Below are 15,064 nucleotides of genomic sequence, written 5' to 3' on the forward strand. Positions count from 1 at the left end.
GGTATAGTACCAAAACGTATCGGTCCAAGTTTCAAAGGGGTATTATCGGCGTCAAAAAGTATTGAAGTACATTTGTGTTTTGTTATACTTTTTGCTGCAGCCGGCCTGTTAGGTAGCTTTCTATAAATACTTAGACGATGCGAGGAATTTTATATGGTTCTAATTTTGTGAGCCGAAATCGATTCAAATGCCCTGCAGCAACAGAATAGTCATGCCTCGTTTAAATTTAGCTCATGCAGTATAATTATGTAAACGGGGGCACAAAAGCACCCAAACTATTATGAATACTATCTCACGTTATTGATCACTAAGACAGAAGCGCTGATGTCAGGTTGACACAGTTTGATCGTGAGACGAGCAGCGTGGTATTGAAACTCTTTACAACTACAAGTAGTGTATGTTTTATTCGTTCTGTGCATCACGGAGCAGCATTGAACTGAACAACCGGGCGCACAATTAGACAACAGGGCGCACATCTCCCTAAGCCTCTTCTAGCTATATTCTGTAACGTGGTTAGACGGTATCTCGGAGGAAACATATGGACAGCTTGTGAAGGCAACGCAGTCACTTCACTTACGCTGGTTTCTCATACCACTTTAACGATCGCATTTGGAAACTACTAGCACTCGTTGCCACAGCCTATTGTTGCTGAATGATGCCTAACTTTGGCTAGTGATGTCCGATGTTGGCTAAAGAATGGCGAAGTGATTTCTCATTATGGCTGCTGTGGCGAAATGATCACAAATGTTTTTCAATGTCGGCTATCCACTAAAGTAACGCCATCATTGTCTTCGGTCAACCTGAAGCCAATAATTCAGTTATCCATTATGTTTTTATCCCCGAACTTATATTTTTACGCCTCTTCTTTTGTTCAGAGGCTTACAACTTGCCACGGCAGCGTACAGAAACCAAAGCTGTACTGCCCGGCGTGCCACCCCTTGGCTACGCCACTTTTTCGCGCACGCGCTCTCAAATGCTGCACCGGCTCACTTCACAACTTCACGTTTCTGTAGTAGTCTAGAGACGCGCTGATTGCTTGACGAACGCTGTACTTTGGCTTCCAGTGCAGTTTCTCTGCGGCCTCGTTCCCGTCATACGGAGGACAACGTCTCATGAAGACAATTTCCATAGGGCTAGGCACCGCCTCCGAGTTAAGCTTGACCAGAGGACTGAGCAGCACCGCAAGGCCCCAGAAGGCACAGGAAATTGCGAGGACGAGCCCGGAAGGCACCTTTAAAGGAAACAAGCGAATTCCGCGAGCTTCGGCGATGGGTCGCAGCACCAGCGAGATATCATCAGTCGTCTCATCCGTAGCGTACAAGGATTTTCCAGAGACGTCACTGGACCCGGGGGCAGCCAGAGCGTCAATGCCTCGAAGAGCCAAAGATGCCGCGTTACCTGCGTACATACTCTGCAGGAAAAAGAAGCTCTCGTTTATTTTCGAAGATTTCTGATTTCTGTACAGCGCAAAACACACACACACACACACTCACGCACGAACGCACACCACACACGCATGCATGCAAGCACGCGCGCACACACACACACAGACACACAATTTCGCCCGACAGGCGAAGCACTGACACCGATAGCAATGCATTATAGACAACTTTAAGATATAAAGTTCATAGTCATATCGGCCTTGTGTACTGCGGTAAGCACTGGCTCACCAACTAGATTAAATCGCACAGAGTCAGAAGCACGTACAGGCTAATATGAACGCATCGCACACGATGGCGCTAAACAGGGGCTTCCACAACGTCGGCCTGATGAATAGCGCAATGCGAAGTCAGTAAACGCATCGTTTTGCCTCGTGCTGGTTTGAAGTAATGCGACCTCAAAAATTAGGGTTGATGGTCGCACAAAATTACTTGCATCGAAGTGCTTTCTCTAAGACAAAACTCTTGTGGCGTTTGCAATTGAAACACGCCTGTGCAACCTGGAATCGCCGTTACTCAACTGTAATCAGACCTCCTGAACTACTTCAAGATATGCTACCCATTTGGCGTTCTTAAATACGAAATTTCTTTAATTCGCTAATTAGTTTTTCTAATTCAGCGCCACCAGTCGACTGGATGGCAGCAGCGTCATGCCAACCCATGCTGCTATATGGCATGTTGCAAGCCGCTATGAGAGTTCGCGACGAGCGCGGGTAAGTTGCATACGGAATGCTAATTTATCACAGAGCGCCTCATGAATTATGGTATCCTTCTGCTTATATAGTCGTAATACATACAGGAGAAGAAAAGATTATAGCTATCCAATATGCTAACGGTCTTTTCTTCATCGTCATAAAGTTCACGAAAGTGTGCTCGAGCCTCAATGGACTTCACCCTTAGCAATAAAATAGGCTTGCCAGACGCTGTAGAAAATTGGCGTTTTTTGCAGCGGTACCACCGTCCTGAATGTCTTCGCATAATATCCTCTGAGGCATTCACCGAAACGCCAGAAACAGAAAAAAAAAGTTTCCGCTTCCATCTCATCTTGTGAAAGTGGCTGTAAAGCGAACCTCTTACACAAGTACCACAAATGATCATGGCTAACTGACACCACTCCTGCTGCTGTAATACTTTTTTATTGTTGCTTTCAAGTAATTCTGGCGGGGATCACCTTGTGGTCATTGCGTTATACTGCTATGGGTTAAGCGACTACCATTGACACGCTTGTGGCAAAGATCAAATCCAGGCACAACCTGTACTTTGTGGTTGGTTTCTGTGGACCGTTACAGCACGAATGTTCAAAAATTTCTCTCACTAACCACAGAAAGCACACCTTTTTGTCTACTTATGTGATGCCTACAATAACTAGTCTGTCTTTATTTCGTTTAATCCACGCAAGATGTGTTGGCATAAAATTTCCGATGTCTATTCCTGGGTTGATATAGGTTGTGAAGATCAACATTCCACCACCGATGGCGTACACCCGCACACTTCGAGTCTGCCGATAAGTGCCAGCAAATGAGGGAAGGGGGAAGGACACTTGATGCTTTCCAGCTGTACGACGATGTTTCGATGGAAACGGATTTCAGCTTGCTGCACTCGCTAACGAGCGAGGTACTAATTGAAACTTCGGATGCCTTACACATAACGGTTTCTTCTCTTCACACGACCTGATAGCTCGTGCGTGACAGGTGAAAGAAATACTTTGCACATAACTGCATTGTGTTACTGTTTGGCAACCGCCGCAGAGTGGTCCTAAGCTAACGAGGACGGAGTTCTAATGCTGCAAAAGCTACATTTCACCTTCGGCACAATATCCAGATGTTACGGCTCAGTTCTCATAAGTAGACAGTGTACTTGTAGCAACACATGCATGGGTCGTCTTTCACTCACCTGTACCCGGCACTCGAGGCAAAAGGCGAAGTCAAATGTGAGCCTGGAGATCCGTAGGCACTTGGTGATGAATATTTGATCCAACTCGCCGTACAAGGGAGGGATGCGGATTGGCAGCGTGCGTAGCCGCCCTCTTTCTGTGCGAAAAGAACATAGTGATTTCACGGGAAATACAGATGGCTTTTTATTGTGGCGTTTCCATGAAGACGACAAAGAAGGTACATAAGTTTCACTTGAGGGGCTGAGATTTCCCTGGCGCGATCACGTAAACGCAAGCCGGCAGGGTTGAGCGAGCCTCGAATCAGGATTACCCCGGCTTCTTTATCCGTCTAATTTAAGCTAATCATACGGTTAGGACAAAATGTAAGTACGGATTAGAGTTTCGAAATGCTATTGTCTTTTATTGGTCTGATGCAACAGAAGTTGACGCCTTTTGACTCCTTATCACTTAGCATACAAAACGAACGAAAAGAAAAGTAATTAACCACTAAGAAAGACTGCCAATAAATTGGAACACACTGCGACACAAGATGTGTAACACAGGATAGCGAGCCCACGAATTGAAAGTTTTCTACACAAGATCAGAAAAGTTAAGTCTTGCGTATGCAGTTTATCAATTGTCATGTATATGTCATGACGCAACACAAGAACATCTAACTGTCCGGTATTTACGCCCCAAAAACACTCTATGATTATGAGAGACGCCGTATTGGAGGGCACCATAAATTTCGACCACGTGCACTTTAAGAAAATAAAAAAGAGTCAAAAGAGGGTCACAGCACCCTGACTCTCTTCGGGTATTCATTTGACCTGTTTTGGAAGGTAGAAGCAGAAAAAGATAGTTAGCATTGCTGAAGGGAGTCATTGGACTCTCGCAAAGCACGTTTCGATTGGCTTCCGTGATGAAGGCGCCGCCGTATACTCCGTACATATCGCGCGTTTGCCGTTCGGCGCCGTCATGGCGCCGAGGCTCGCCGACGGAGCCGGGCTGGCGCGCCGCCTCCGCCTCCTCTCTCAGTCTCCTCGGTCTTTTGGAATGCGTTGCGTTGGTTGCGCGGGTTGCGTCAGTTGCCTGTCTTGCAGTATTGTGTTCGAACAAACATACGCATCTTCGGTGGCGGTGGTGCCTGGCTCCGTGCTCGAAGTGACGCTCGGAGGGCGGAATATTCATGGAGCTGCGCACTCGGACAGCGTGCGCCTGTTAAAGGTGAGTGCACTGCTTTAGTAGGTACTAATTATACAGCTTTAGTTGCAGTCTGCAGCAGTTCTGCGGAAGTGGGCTGCCAGCCATTTCCAAGAGCAGCCTGCATTGCTTGTTTTGTGGTTTTCTTTATTTAAACGAATACTGAGCTCTAGGATGTATGCCTGATTGCAAAGAAAGGTATCCCGTTTGCCTTAAATTATTAAAAGACCCCTAAACCACCCAGAGGTCAAAATTTAGTCGTGGCATTGCAGTCGTCGACGAGTCTACAGCGAATGCGTTCGTCACCTCGTCTTTCCACCTCTCCGAATGCCCTTCCTCAACATCCGACGTTAAAATGCAAGGAGCGCACCCATTTGCTAGCAGAGGAGCACGCGAGCGTCTCTTTGTGGTTTAGGGGCTCTTTAACTTGGCATTGGTGTTTACGCGACGAAATCTTTAGTGGACTAGTGTGGTGAGTAGAGGGATTTGCGCAATTCTATGGCACATATGCGCTATAGGAGTTCTGTACTGACGCCACGAAATTTCCGACGAACGAGAGGCATGCAGCTTAAGCGTAAAAACAGAATAAGTGTTTGCTTTTATAGAACCTACCGCGAGACAAAAGGCGTCCGTTGGAAGTGACCACGATGTCCTCTGCACGTGCCTTGGTCTCGCCGTACGGTCCGACGTATTCGGGGAAGGGTAAATCCAGTCGGCTTCTTCTTACCAGTGGCGTCGCGCCTACGGTACTTGCGTACACGAGATGCGGGACTCCCTGAGCCACACAACATTCAACCACGTTTGACGTTCCTGCATGGGTGGATTAGAGAGAACCGAATTTATATTTAGACACTGGAGAGCTGTCACTGCAAACTTATATAGGCTTGATGAGATAGCCAAGAACGCGCAGGCCCTCCATCACGCTGTCAGGACCTACCACTCGGTAACTCCCCTCCTGCAACGCGTTGTCACTAGGCAGTCTGGTCTCCACGAGGCTCATGCGTGCCGTGTTGCTCATGCACTCGCCCTCAACAAGTTCCTGTATTTTATACCTTACGTTCAATTTACCCAAAACCCAACCTTTATTTGGTAACACGCCCATTCTGTATCGACACAGGCGGCAGACGCAGCGGGAAATCGTGGAGGCTGCGCATATAAGCTCTCTGTCAGATGTGTGCGTTGCTCAGGCCTCAATCAGCTTAATTCAAAAAGAGATAGACTATCTGGGCATACGATGATAGTTACTACAGTTTCTGTTGTTTGGTTTTGTAATAAGTTTTTTTTTCCTTTTCGCCCTCTCATGTTCACGTGGTACGCAGCGATGTTATTTAAGCATGGGATATGCGCAATAAATGTTGTAGTTGGCAGTCAGCGCTTGTCTTGTGTAGTATTTCTTCTTTTGTCTCTCGTTTTTCGCGCTGTAAATTAACTACGAACGCTTACCAACTAGCCTGGCTTAGTACTCTTTCCAACTTAACACCCTCTAAACAGCCCTGTTAGGCCCCTACAAGGCAGGTCTCAACCTCCCTATCACTACCTCTACCACTAAGCTCTTTGCCACTGGCCTCTTTCATCCACTACGTTCTTCTTCTTTCTCTCCTACACGACTCTCAGATTGAGCGTCTTTCTCTTACCCGTCAGGGCCAATGGCTTAGGTCCAAGCAGGTATCCCTCACATCCAGTTCCCGTTCCCACCTTGCCTTCTCCCGCGTGCACCCCTGCTTCCAACCTTCGTACCCTTCCCCTCCCGTCCAACAATTCCCCCGTTCTGCACGCCGGCCGTCGTAATACCCCTCCTTTTAACACAGGGAATCGCCTACACGAATGCCTCGTTTGTGGCTCCTCGGGGTTCCCGCGGCTACGCTACCTACCATCCACATCTTTCGACACCTGAAACCCACACCAGCGGGCCATACCTGCACCCGCCCGATGTACTTTCGCTCGAGGTCTTTCCATTGTCCACGCCTTACAGTCATTTTCTTCCGTTCCTTCTTTCCCCGGGTACACGATATACTGACTCTAACGCCGCCATGCGTAACATACCGAACCACACCTTACCCCCTTACCTACAACAGGAGGTCCAGCGAGCAGTCTATGCACTGCAACCTTCCCCTGTTTTCCTACGCTGGGTTCCTGGGGACTCGGGGATTGACGGCAATGAGCTGGCTCACCGGCTCGTCCGCGATGTATTGCACCGGGCAACCATTTCTTACCTGGCCCACACCTTCGGAAGACAGTGGGAGCTCCGTGAAGAACGATGGGAAGATCTCCTGTGCCATACTATCGAGGAGGCATACCTACACTCCCGACTCGACAAGCGTCTTTACCCTCCTCCTCATCCATCGCTCACTCTGCTACAGGCTCGAATTCTACGGCACTCCAAATGAATTGCCTGATCACCCCCTCTCGCATTTTTCTTTACAAATATAGATCTGACCCCTGCTGTCCCAATTGTCCCTCACATATGCAGACCTGTCACACTGCCTTTTCTACAGCCCATCTTCTCAGCGATCCAGCTCTTGCCCTCCCACTTCCCTTTCCATCACCACCTGGCTCGACTGGATCGGCGCCGAAGGGCAAGAACAGCGTCGACTGGTAGCGCAGACGTCGAAATGCTCGGCCTACGAATTTGGCTGAATAAAGTCTATTACTACTGCTAAGATAGCGCTGCCGTTCCTACTTGCACGTTCTTGTAAAATAGTGAAAAGCTAAGAAAATCCTAATTTCACCAGTTAACTCTTTGCTAATGTTTTGTACGCCGAGAGAGTAACAATCACTGTAGACGGCCCATTTATCGTTAATGCAATGACCATCGAGTGACATAGTATAGCGCGGGATGAAATGTTCAGGCAGTGCTGGTGAGACGAACTATGGTCAGCAATATCAGGGGGAACACGCTAGCGCGTGGCAAATGGCCTCGAACCCCAATTCGCTCGACACTCGGCCGGCGCGCCGTTAAGAAAAAAAGAAAATTACAGGGTTCCTTATGCATTCGTCTAAGACCACTTCAGACGAGCCACGCAAAAGCTGTTTTTCTTTTTTTTAAACTCTCCAAGCAGCCTGCGCCGCTCTGTGGAAGCTTTCCAGGATGACCGTTGCGCCAGAGGGTCATCTTTATCGCCTCTGTTTCACGCTTTCGCAAAGACGAAGTGAGAGTTAGGCGAACGCCGGCTTCTTTATTAACAGCGAAGCTCTTATAGCTCGGCGTAGTGTGACCATTCCCGAAAACTATCATCATCATAAACGGGTGTGTGCCACAGAATTTGGGCAGATCCCACTACTCACCGCTACGGCGTGGCCTCTAATAACCCAGGGAGCGAGTACGGAGAGAGAGAGAGAGAGGCAAAAAGCAAGAAACAGAGAGACGGAAAGAAAGATATACAGAAAGAGAAATATTCTTGCCGAAAAGTAATTCTTCACGAGGTGGGATTCGAACCCGCGTACCCTCGATCCGAAGGCGAGCGTCCTAACCACTCGGCTATCCAGGCACGCTGGCAGAGCATACCATAGCATAGCCTTGCATAGTGCAGAGAAGCAAGGGGGTGGGAAAGGAAAGAATTAGAAAAATAGAAACAGAGAGAAAGAAATGCAGAAGAGAGACCGAGAAAGAAAGAAAGAAAGAAAGAAAGAAAGAAAGAAAGAAAGAAAGAAAGAAAGAAAGAAAGAAAGAAAGAAAGAAAGAAAGAAAGAAAGAAAGAAAGAAAGGAAGAAAGAAAGCCAGTACGTCAGGCACGCCAAGCTTCGCTTGCCCTCATTTCCCCGATTGGGGAAGGGCTCCTGATTTCCTTAACATAGGCGTGCGCAGGGTTCCCCATTAGGGGGGGCGAAGGTTCACCGCAGCGCCCCCCCACCCTACTAAGTCCATGTATGAGGCAGCTTTCGCCCCCCCTCCTCTTAGGCGACTAGAAGGGTCAATGTACGGGGCGAATTTTGCGCCCCCCTCTTAGATGATTAGGGGGGGGGGGCGGCCATCCCCCTTCCCCCCCTGTGCGCACGCCTATGTTCCTTAGTCATGCGACTACTGCAAAGGCGAAGTGACCACGAGGGCGGCGTTGGTTTTTGTGACTCATGTGTTTTTTTTTTTTTGTACAAAACGCAGGTGTTTCGCCACATGATCCTTCTGGGGAGGTAGCACCTCGTCTGCCTTTTGTTGTGCCTACCGCGTGAGCGCCGTGCCCTTAGTCTCTCGATTTCGCCGCGTTGCGGCTCTGCCTTATCGCCCTCTTGAAGATGACGCCCTCCGCCGCTCGCGCGCGGGCCTCTGGCGTGTTTTCTGTTGTCTGCTAAAAATAATGACGAAGGTTCTTTGAAGTTGTTGCTATCACATTAGAAGTAGCGTTCATGTGTAATAAAAAAATAACGGTGAAAAAAACTATCAATATGACTCTTGCCAGAGTCATAATTGCAGTCGAGGAAGAGGAGGAGGTAGACTTTGTTCAGAATACATAAGTAAATAAATCAATTAATTAAGGCAGTTATGGCGGGCCCTCAGTCCAGGGCTCCGCTGGCACGCGTTTTGTTAATCCACTTAAGACCCACCCTTTGTTCAAAAGGTGACAAGAGGTTAGTATCGGGAATAGCATGGCTTCCTGTGGGGTGCCTCAATTTGGGTAGTCGAATGTTTCAGGCGTAACCGAACCCAAAGATATAGTAGCTCTTCTGTTTGGTAGAAAACATCGGGCATACTCATATATGAATGAATCAATCAGTCAATGAACTTTAAAAGTGGTCCAGCAGTTTCCTTCGGGCGAGGTGAGTTGAAGAGGGGATTAAACCCTGTTCCGTTCCACCCTCCGTCGATGATGATGAAAATGATATGATATGGTGTGATGATGATATGAAAATGAATACTATTTCAGGTAGATAGCACGGAAAGAAAAAAATCTGAAAGAGACCCTAATCATATTGCTTAGTGCCCAAGGAGACCTAGGCGGCATCACGCGTTCAGCGCCATAGGGGCCACTACTACTTTTCTAGTTCACTGTACCACGGCGCACCACTGGCGACGTAAGGAGGCTAACTGACGCTGTCGGAGAAGTGGGAGCAGCGTGCACGGACAACCCTTTCCAGGGCTATAGTTAACAAGAGGGGTAGTGAGCTTACTGCACGTCAGCGCCAATGGGGGAGGTGAAGCCGCTGATGTTACCCTTGGTCACAGGCGCTGCATTGTTCTCGACATCTGGTGCGCAGCTGTCCTATAGAGGAGTCTTAAAAGCTAGTGAATGCGAGCCATTTGGTACGTATTATATTTAAAAACAGTGCGAAGTATACACAGACAAGGATGTACACAGGACTACCTCTTACTGCCAACTAGAGAGGAGACGCTACGCGAAGGAACGAAGGGCGCTTACACTGATGCGAAGCACGTGTCACGACCTTCGAGATCGACGTAGCGTCTGCGACCAACACTTGCACCCAAGGAGACATGGGCGGTGTCGCGCGTTCGACACCAGTGCGCCCACTACCATTCTCATAGTTCACTGTACCGTGGCACACTCCGAAGAGCAAATGGTGAGGTAAGGAGGCGCGCAATCCTATATGAGGCGATGCGTAGAGTTTCTTACAATACTTACTAGAGGGAACTCTGGCGCTAGTGTCTATGGGAGCTGCAGCGCATGGCGCTTCAGCCAGCATGGGAATGAGGGGTAGTACATGGATTTGTCTAAACTTCGTTCTTTTCGGCTCCGTTTGGCTCCGCGTCACCTGCGTGCCGCTTTGTCGCAAAACAAAGTTCAGCAAAAGTCAGCAGTTCCACTTCACTGCTTTAACCCTTTTAGGCTCACCAATTCAAATCTGGTCACGAAGTTCAGAACGATTCATTTTTTTATGCGAAAGAAAACCAAAACACAACAATAAACAAAGCAACAAGTGCGTTCGAAGCCCGCAAACACGAAGACTAGGCAAATCCGTGTACTACCCATCATTCCCATGGTGGCTGAACGATCGCAGCGCCAGAGTCCCCTCTAGTTAATTTAGGAAACTCTATGGGGTGGTGGATGAGACGCGCGGCACATGGGAGAGAACCACGGTGTAAGATATATACACCGTGGAGAGAACATGCGGCGGGGGGAGATGTGAAGTCAACACGTCAGAAGTATTGTTCCTTTATTTTAAATTATCACATGCTTAAATGTCCACTCTATCATGTACGACCCTTAGTTAACCCAATCCTTCACATCTATATACGTCTTCGGTGTACGTGTGCCGTGGGTAAACAATGAGTTATTGCGCGCTCCTCGAATCCACGCAGAAAGAAGCACATTTTTGAGACCCGATCCGTCAGGTACCGCAGCGAGCCCGATGCGTTTCTTCGATGTAGTTTGCCTGTTTCTGCTGACTTCACTAATAATACGACTCCAACATTAATTTATGTATAGCTCAATATCAGCACTATCATATACAACCCCTAGCTTAACCCATTCTATCCCTTAATTTTTTTCTTTGGCACGGTTTCCGGACAACTCGCACCGACGCTTGACAGGGTTGTCTGGAACATAGCAAAGAGTGTAACTCGGTGTTCGTGCCGCTGAAAAAAAAGGGGGCTTGGTGGCGCACACGTCACCGCCCTGTCATAAAGGAATACCATACATCCACTCTTCATAGTTGCAGTGTAGTCACGTGGGACATTAATATTCCTCGAGCTTTCTTCTACACAGAAAATAAAAAGCTTTGCACGCAATTAGCATGTTGCTCAATATAGCGCAGTTAGATAAATATGCCTACATACGCCTCATTGACCTTTTCATAACTCGCTAAGCACTTCTCAGATTACTAATATATTACAAATACTTATTTAATTAAATCTCAGTAATTGAAGGGATACTAGAGGATAGTCCAGGGCCGAATTCACAAAGCTCACTTACGAGCAAATTGTCGCGTAAGAGGAATTTTGTCGCGTAGGTCGATTCACGAAGCGAAAAAAAAAACGTCGTGAGAGGCCATCGTTATCACATCGGCCGCGGCGGTAAGCGCGCTGGGACTGTCCAGGAACATGCCAGTGATGGTGATGCAGTTACTATATTTGGTGCGTCACTGAAAAAGGCTCGTAAGTGGATTCCGAAGCAAAGAAATTGCGCAGAAACAGCGTGGCTACGAGAAAATCCCAAGAGTGTTCCGGAACACTCTTACGAACAATATGGCTGTTTAGAACATGCAACTGCGGCGGGTATCTGGGTGCCGTGGCTGATTTTGAGCTAATTCACGGCCATCTAAGGCTGCTTGACGATTGCTGGTACGTTTTTATTTATTTCGGTGCTTTGAGTTTCGTGTGCTGTTTCGCTTGTACGCTATGGACAGTATTGGCACTCGCAGTCGTCCATAAGCTGGAAGTCCCAGTAATTAAGAAGCCTATTGGGTGTCATGGCAAAAAATTGTGCATGCAAAGGCTTGTGGTTGGATTAAAACCAAAGTTCTCATGAGTAGTCGATGAAGTCGAAAGGGGTGCGGTATCTGGTCAACATTTTTTTGTTGTGTTGTTTTGTTGCGTCCTAATTCCTCCAATGAGACGTCCAACTTATGGTGATGTACGCAGCATTGGTCGAAATTACCACCAAAGAGGTTCAGAGGAGCACATCAGCTGCACACTATTGGAAATAATATCGAGCGGAGCATTTCAGTTAGCCGTTATTAAAGCCTATTGTGTGATTCCAACTTGTCTAGTTGGATTGTCTTTAACTGCCCAATAGGCACGATCTCCCAAATGCAGCTGTCGCAATGCAGTTTGGGCCGATCCAGAGTGGGCTCCTACAATGCAATCACGCATATTATAGATGTTCATAAATGCATGAAATCACAACAAATCGAGCTTTTCGCCTTCACTGTTCGGAAGCTGAAACAGAACGCGTTTATGGCAAGTAGTCAGAAAGAAATGGCTGCAGTAAGTTGAACTGCCATCGAAAATATGTGCGAATGCACACGATTCCTGAGTTTAACAAACCTTTGCCGATTCATGTCCCTTTGATTACTACTTCCATTTAACTTGGCATGAGAATATCATTGAAAGGTGGCTTCACCCACTCAATGTGTATTTTGTGCTCAGAAGCGTCAGCTTGGCCTGGAATCATCGCCTAGCCAAGGCGGACCCACGCTGCAGGTTCCTATCGTAGCAACGACAAACGCTAGCACGACGGTTTGGCGAGAGGCGCAGCTTGTGATTGGTTGGGAAGCAGTACTCGCTACATCAGGTCATCTTATGACGTTGACAAACACTTCTTTGATCGCGCGCTCCTGTCGTGTTCGCCATATCTTCCCCTCGCACATAAGAGAATTTTTATCTCGCCGTGAAAACGCTCAAGAGCTTTTTAGAGCTCTCTTTGCGCTTGCCCCTGCTGCGCATTCGCGAAAACAACATGGCGCCGTAAACTGTACGTGTCGGCATTTTCCCGCAAACGCTTGAGTTCCTTCAGCGTTCGACTGGATGTGCTGTGAATACCGCTGCTTTTTCGGTGCGCGCAAGCAGTGTGAAGACCGACGGCAGTGTCTCTTGGTGTGCCGTGAAGCGTAGCGAAGCCTGTGCCTCGTGTGTTTATGAAGAGGGGATCGGTGCCTGTGTACCGACAGTAACTAGCACTGGAGGAGCCTGCAATGTGTGTTTGAGTGTCGGTAACAGTTCGTTTGCTTCGCTTTCCAGTGTCTCAGTAGGGTGCAGTGCGGCATTTCTAACTGACAGCATTTTGGCACGTTACTTGAGTGATTCCGTGCTCGTACGGTAATGCATGAACTACACTCTATATTTGGTTCTTGCTTCGCCACTGGTTAGCCCGTGCGCATTTATTCTCTCCTGAGCAGTCCAAGCAAATGCAGTGTTCGGGAGTGAGACTATGTGCGTTGTGAACAGTGGTGCTGCGTTGACATTTAAGACTTGTGAAGAGGCTGTGGTCGTGTGACAGAAGATTAAAAGCGTTGATAACCGTGTTTCGCCCTACGAAGTTGCGATCGTGCCTTATGAGGGCTTTAAGGATTTGGCGCTGGGCTTGACGTTTTCTTTTTTAACTGCTTGCTTCTCCTTCTTGTGATAACCGTAATCCGAACATCATAACGTGCCGAACCGAAGTCGCGCGCCGAGACATTCTGCTGTAAATGTGGCTGCTTTGGGAGTACGCCTTGACTATTCTCCGGTGAAAACTTGGACTTGTACCTGGCAGCGAAAGCACGCGGACGTCACGCTTCGCTCCGGACAGAACACACTTCTCACTGATGCCTTGCCTTGGATTAAGTCGTACACCAGTACCTGCTAACTACAAGTTTTCGAGTCCTGTCATTTTGCACGGCACTGAAGCATTGACTACTGCGGCCCACGGCGATTTCTCACGCTTCACCAGTGGACGTACACGTCTTGCAAACCTTGCATTTCTACGTCAACGGCAGCTTCCAGTCCACAGACGTCTTTTGCCTGTGGCTGCAGAGCATATTCGAATCCCGATGACGCTGACGGCTGCGAATCGTTGTGCCATCGGTGAGCTAAACTTGCGCAACTAATTTCGTTGCTATTCGTGTAGTGCTATAACGTACGTTTGTAAGTTTTTCATCCCAGCAGATGTAATGTCACCCCATGTTAATTTTCAGTACGAAAAATGTACGACTACCGCTTTGTATATACGTATATTATACGGCCAATATACATATATTGCAATATGAGCAAGTACACCAGCATTTTTTATGATTTGGCTTAAGCAGGCTTTTATCTGATTATTAAGAGCCTGTCCGTTTACCACGCTTGACAGTTGAGAGAAAAATTTGATGCGAATTTATCTTCCAGTAGCCATGTAGAACTTTTTCGGGAATTCCCTTCATATTGCAAAATTACTTGTATAGAAGATTACCGCTGTGGCAGCACTACTTTACCAGGGCATATATATCTTACAGTATATAAAGCTTACATGGGGCTTCAGTTTGTTTCAAATTGAATATAGCATATTTAAGGACTTAAGTGACTAAGTGATAGTTTTTGTCACTGCCAAATATGTATTAAGAGCGCTTTCAAGGATGGTTTTTTGAATATCCTTTTTGGCCTCTTCACAGGTCACAGACTTTCGCAAAGTCCTGGGATCCATCGATTGCAAGCACTGGAAAATCGAGCCACCTTATGACTTGGAGCACCTGTACAGAAATAGGAAGGACTTGTGCTCCCTAAACGTACAAGTGTTTTGCAACGGTGGGAGTGTCATCATCCAGCCGACCTCAAAGGGGCCTGGAAGCGCGCATATCAGCCTCATCTGGATGGACTGTGCTCTGCCTGGGAGCTTCAAGGGCAGAAACTGCCTAATGGCTGGTTGCTAGGTTAGTTTTTGTTTTTTTTAAGTACAGATCGTACAGTAAACACCGGTTAATGTACGCACCTTCACAACCCAAAGATTGTTACTAACAGTGGATACTTGTATTATTTTCACACAGCGATGCTAATTGGACACTTAAGGAGAAGCAAACTATGATAGAATTGAGATTGTCGAAAGTGTAGTCTGCAGCTTACGAATTTTACTCCATACATGTGATCCGGGAAAGTTGTCCTTTTGAAATAGCGCAAATACTTTTATCGCTTATTGAGCTCTTG

General features: G+C 47.4%; 1 protein-coding gene across 2 annotated transcripts in view; it reads right to left on the reverse strand.

The window, feature by feature from the left end:
- Positions 1-838: 838 nt before the first annotated feature.
- Positions 839-15,064, reverse strand: part of LOC119377584 (3 beta-hydroxysteroid dehydrogenase type 7) — a 47,915-nt gene continuing 33,689 nt past the window's right edge. For both annotated transcript variants that reach the window (XM_037646979.2, XM_037646980.2), the window contains exons 4-6: positions 5,128-5,325; positions 3,333-3,469; positions 839-1,411 (exon numbers count right to left, since the gene is read on the reverse strand). In XM_037646979.2, coding sequence (XP_037502907.1) covers positions 992-1,411; positions 3,333-3,469; positions 5,128-5,325 — 755 coding nt within the window. In that variant the 3' untranslated portion in view covers positions 839-991. The remainder of the gene's footprint in view (positions 1,412-3,332; positions 3,470-5,127; positions 5,326-15,064) is intronic.

This window comes from Rhipicephalus sanguineus, unplaced genomic scaffold, assembly GCF_013339695.2.
Source record: "Rhipicephalus sanguineus isolate Rsan-2018 unplaced genomic scaffold, BIME_Rsan_1.4 Seq497, whole genome shotgun sequence".
Lineage (NCBI taxonomy): Eukaryota > Metazoa > Arthropoda > Arachnida > Ixodida > Ixodidae > Rhipicephalus > Rhipicephalus sanguineus.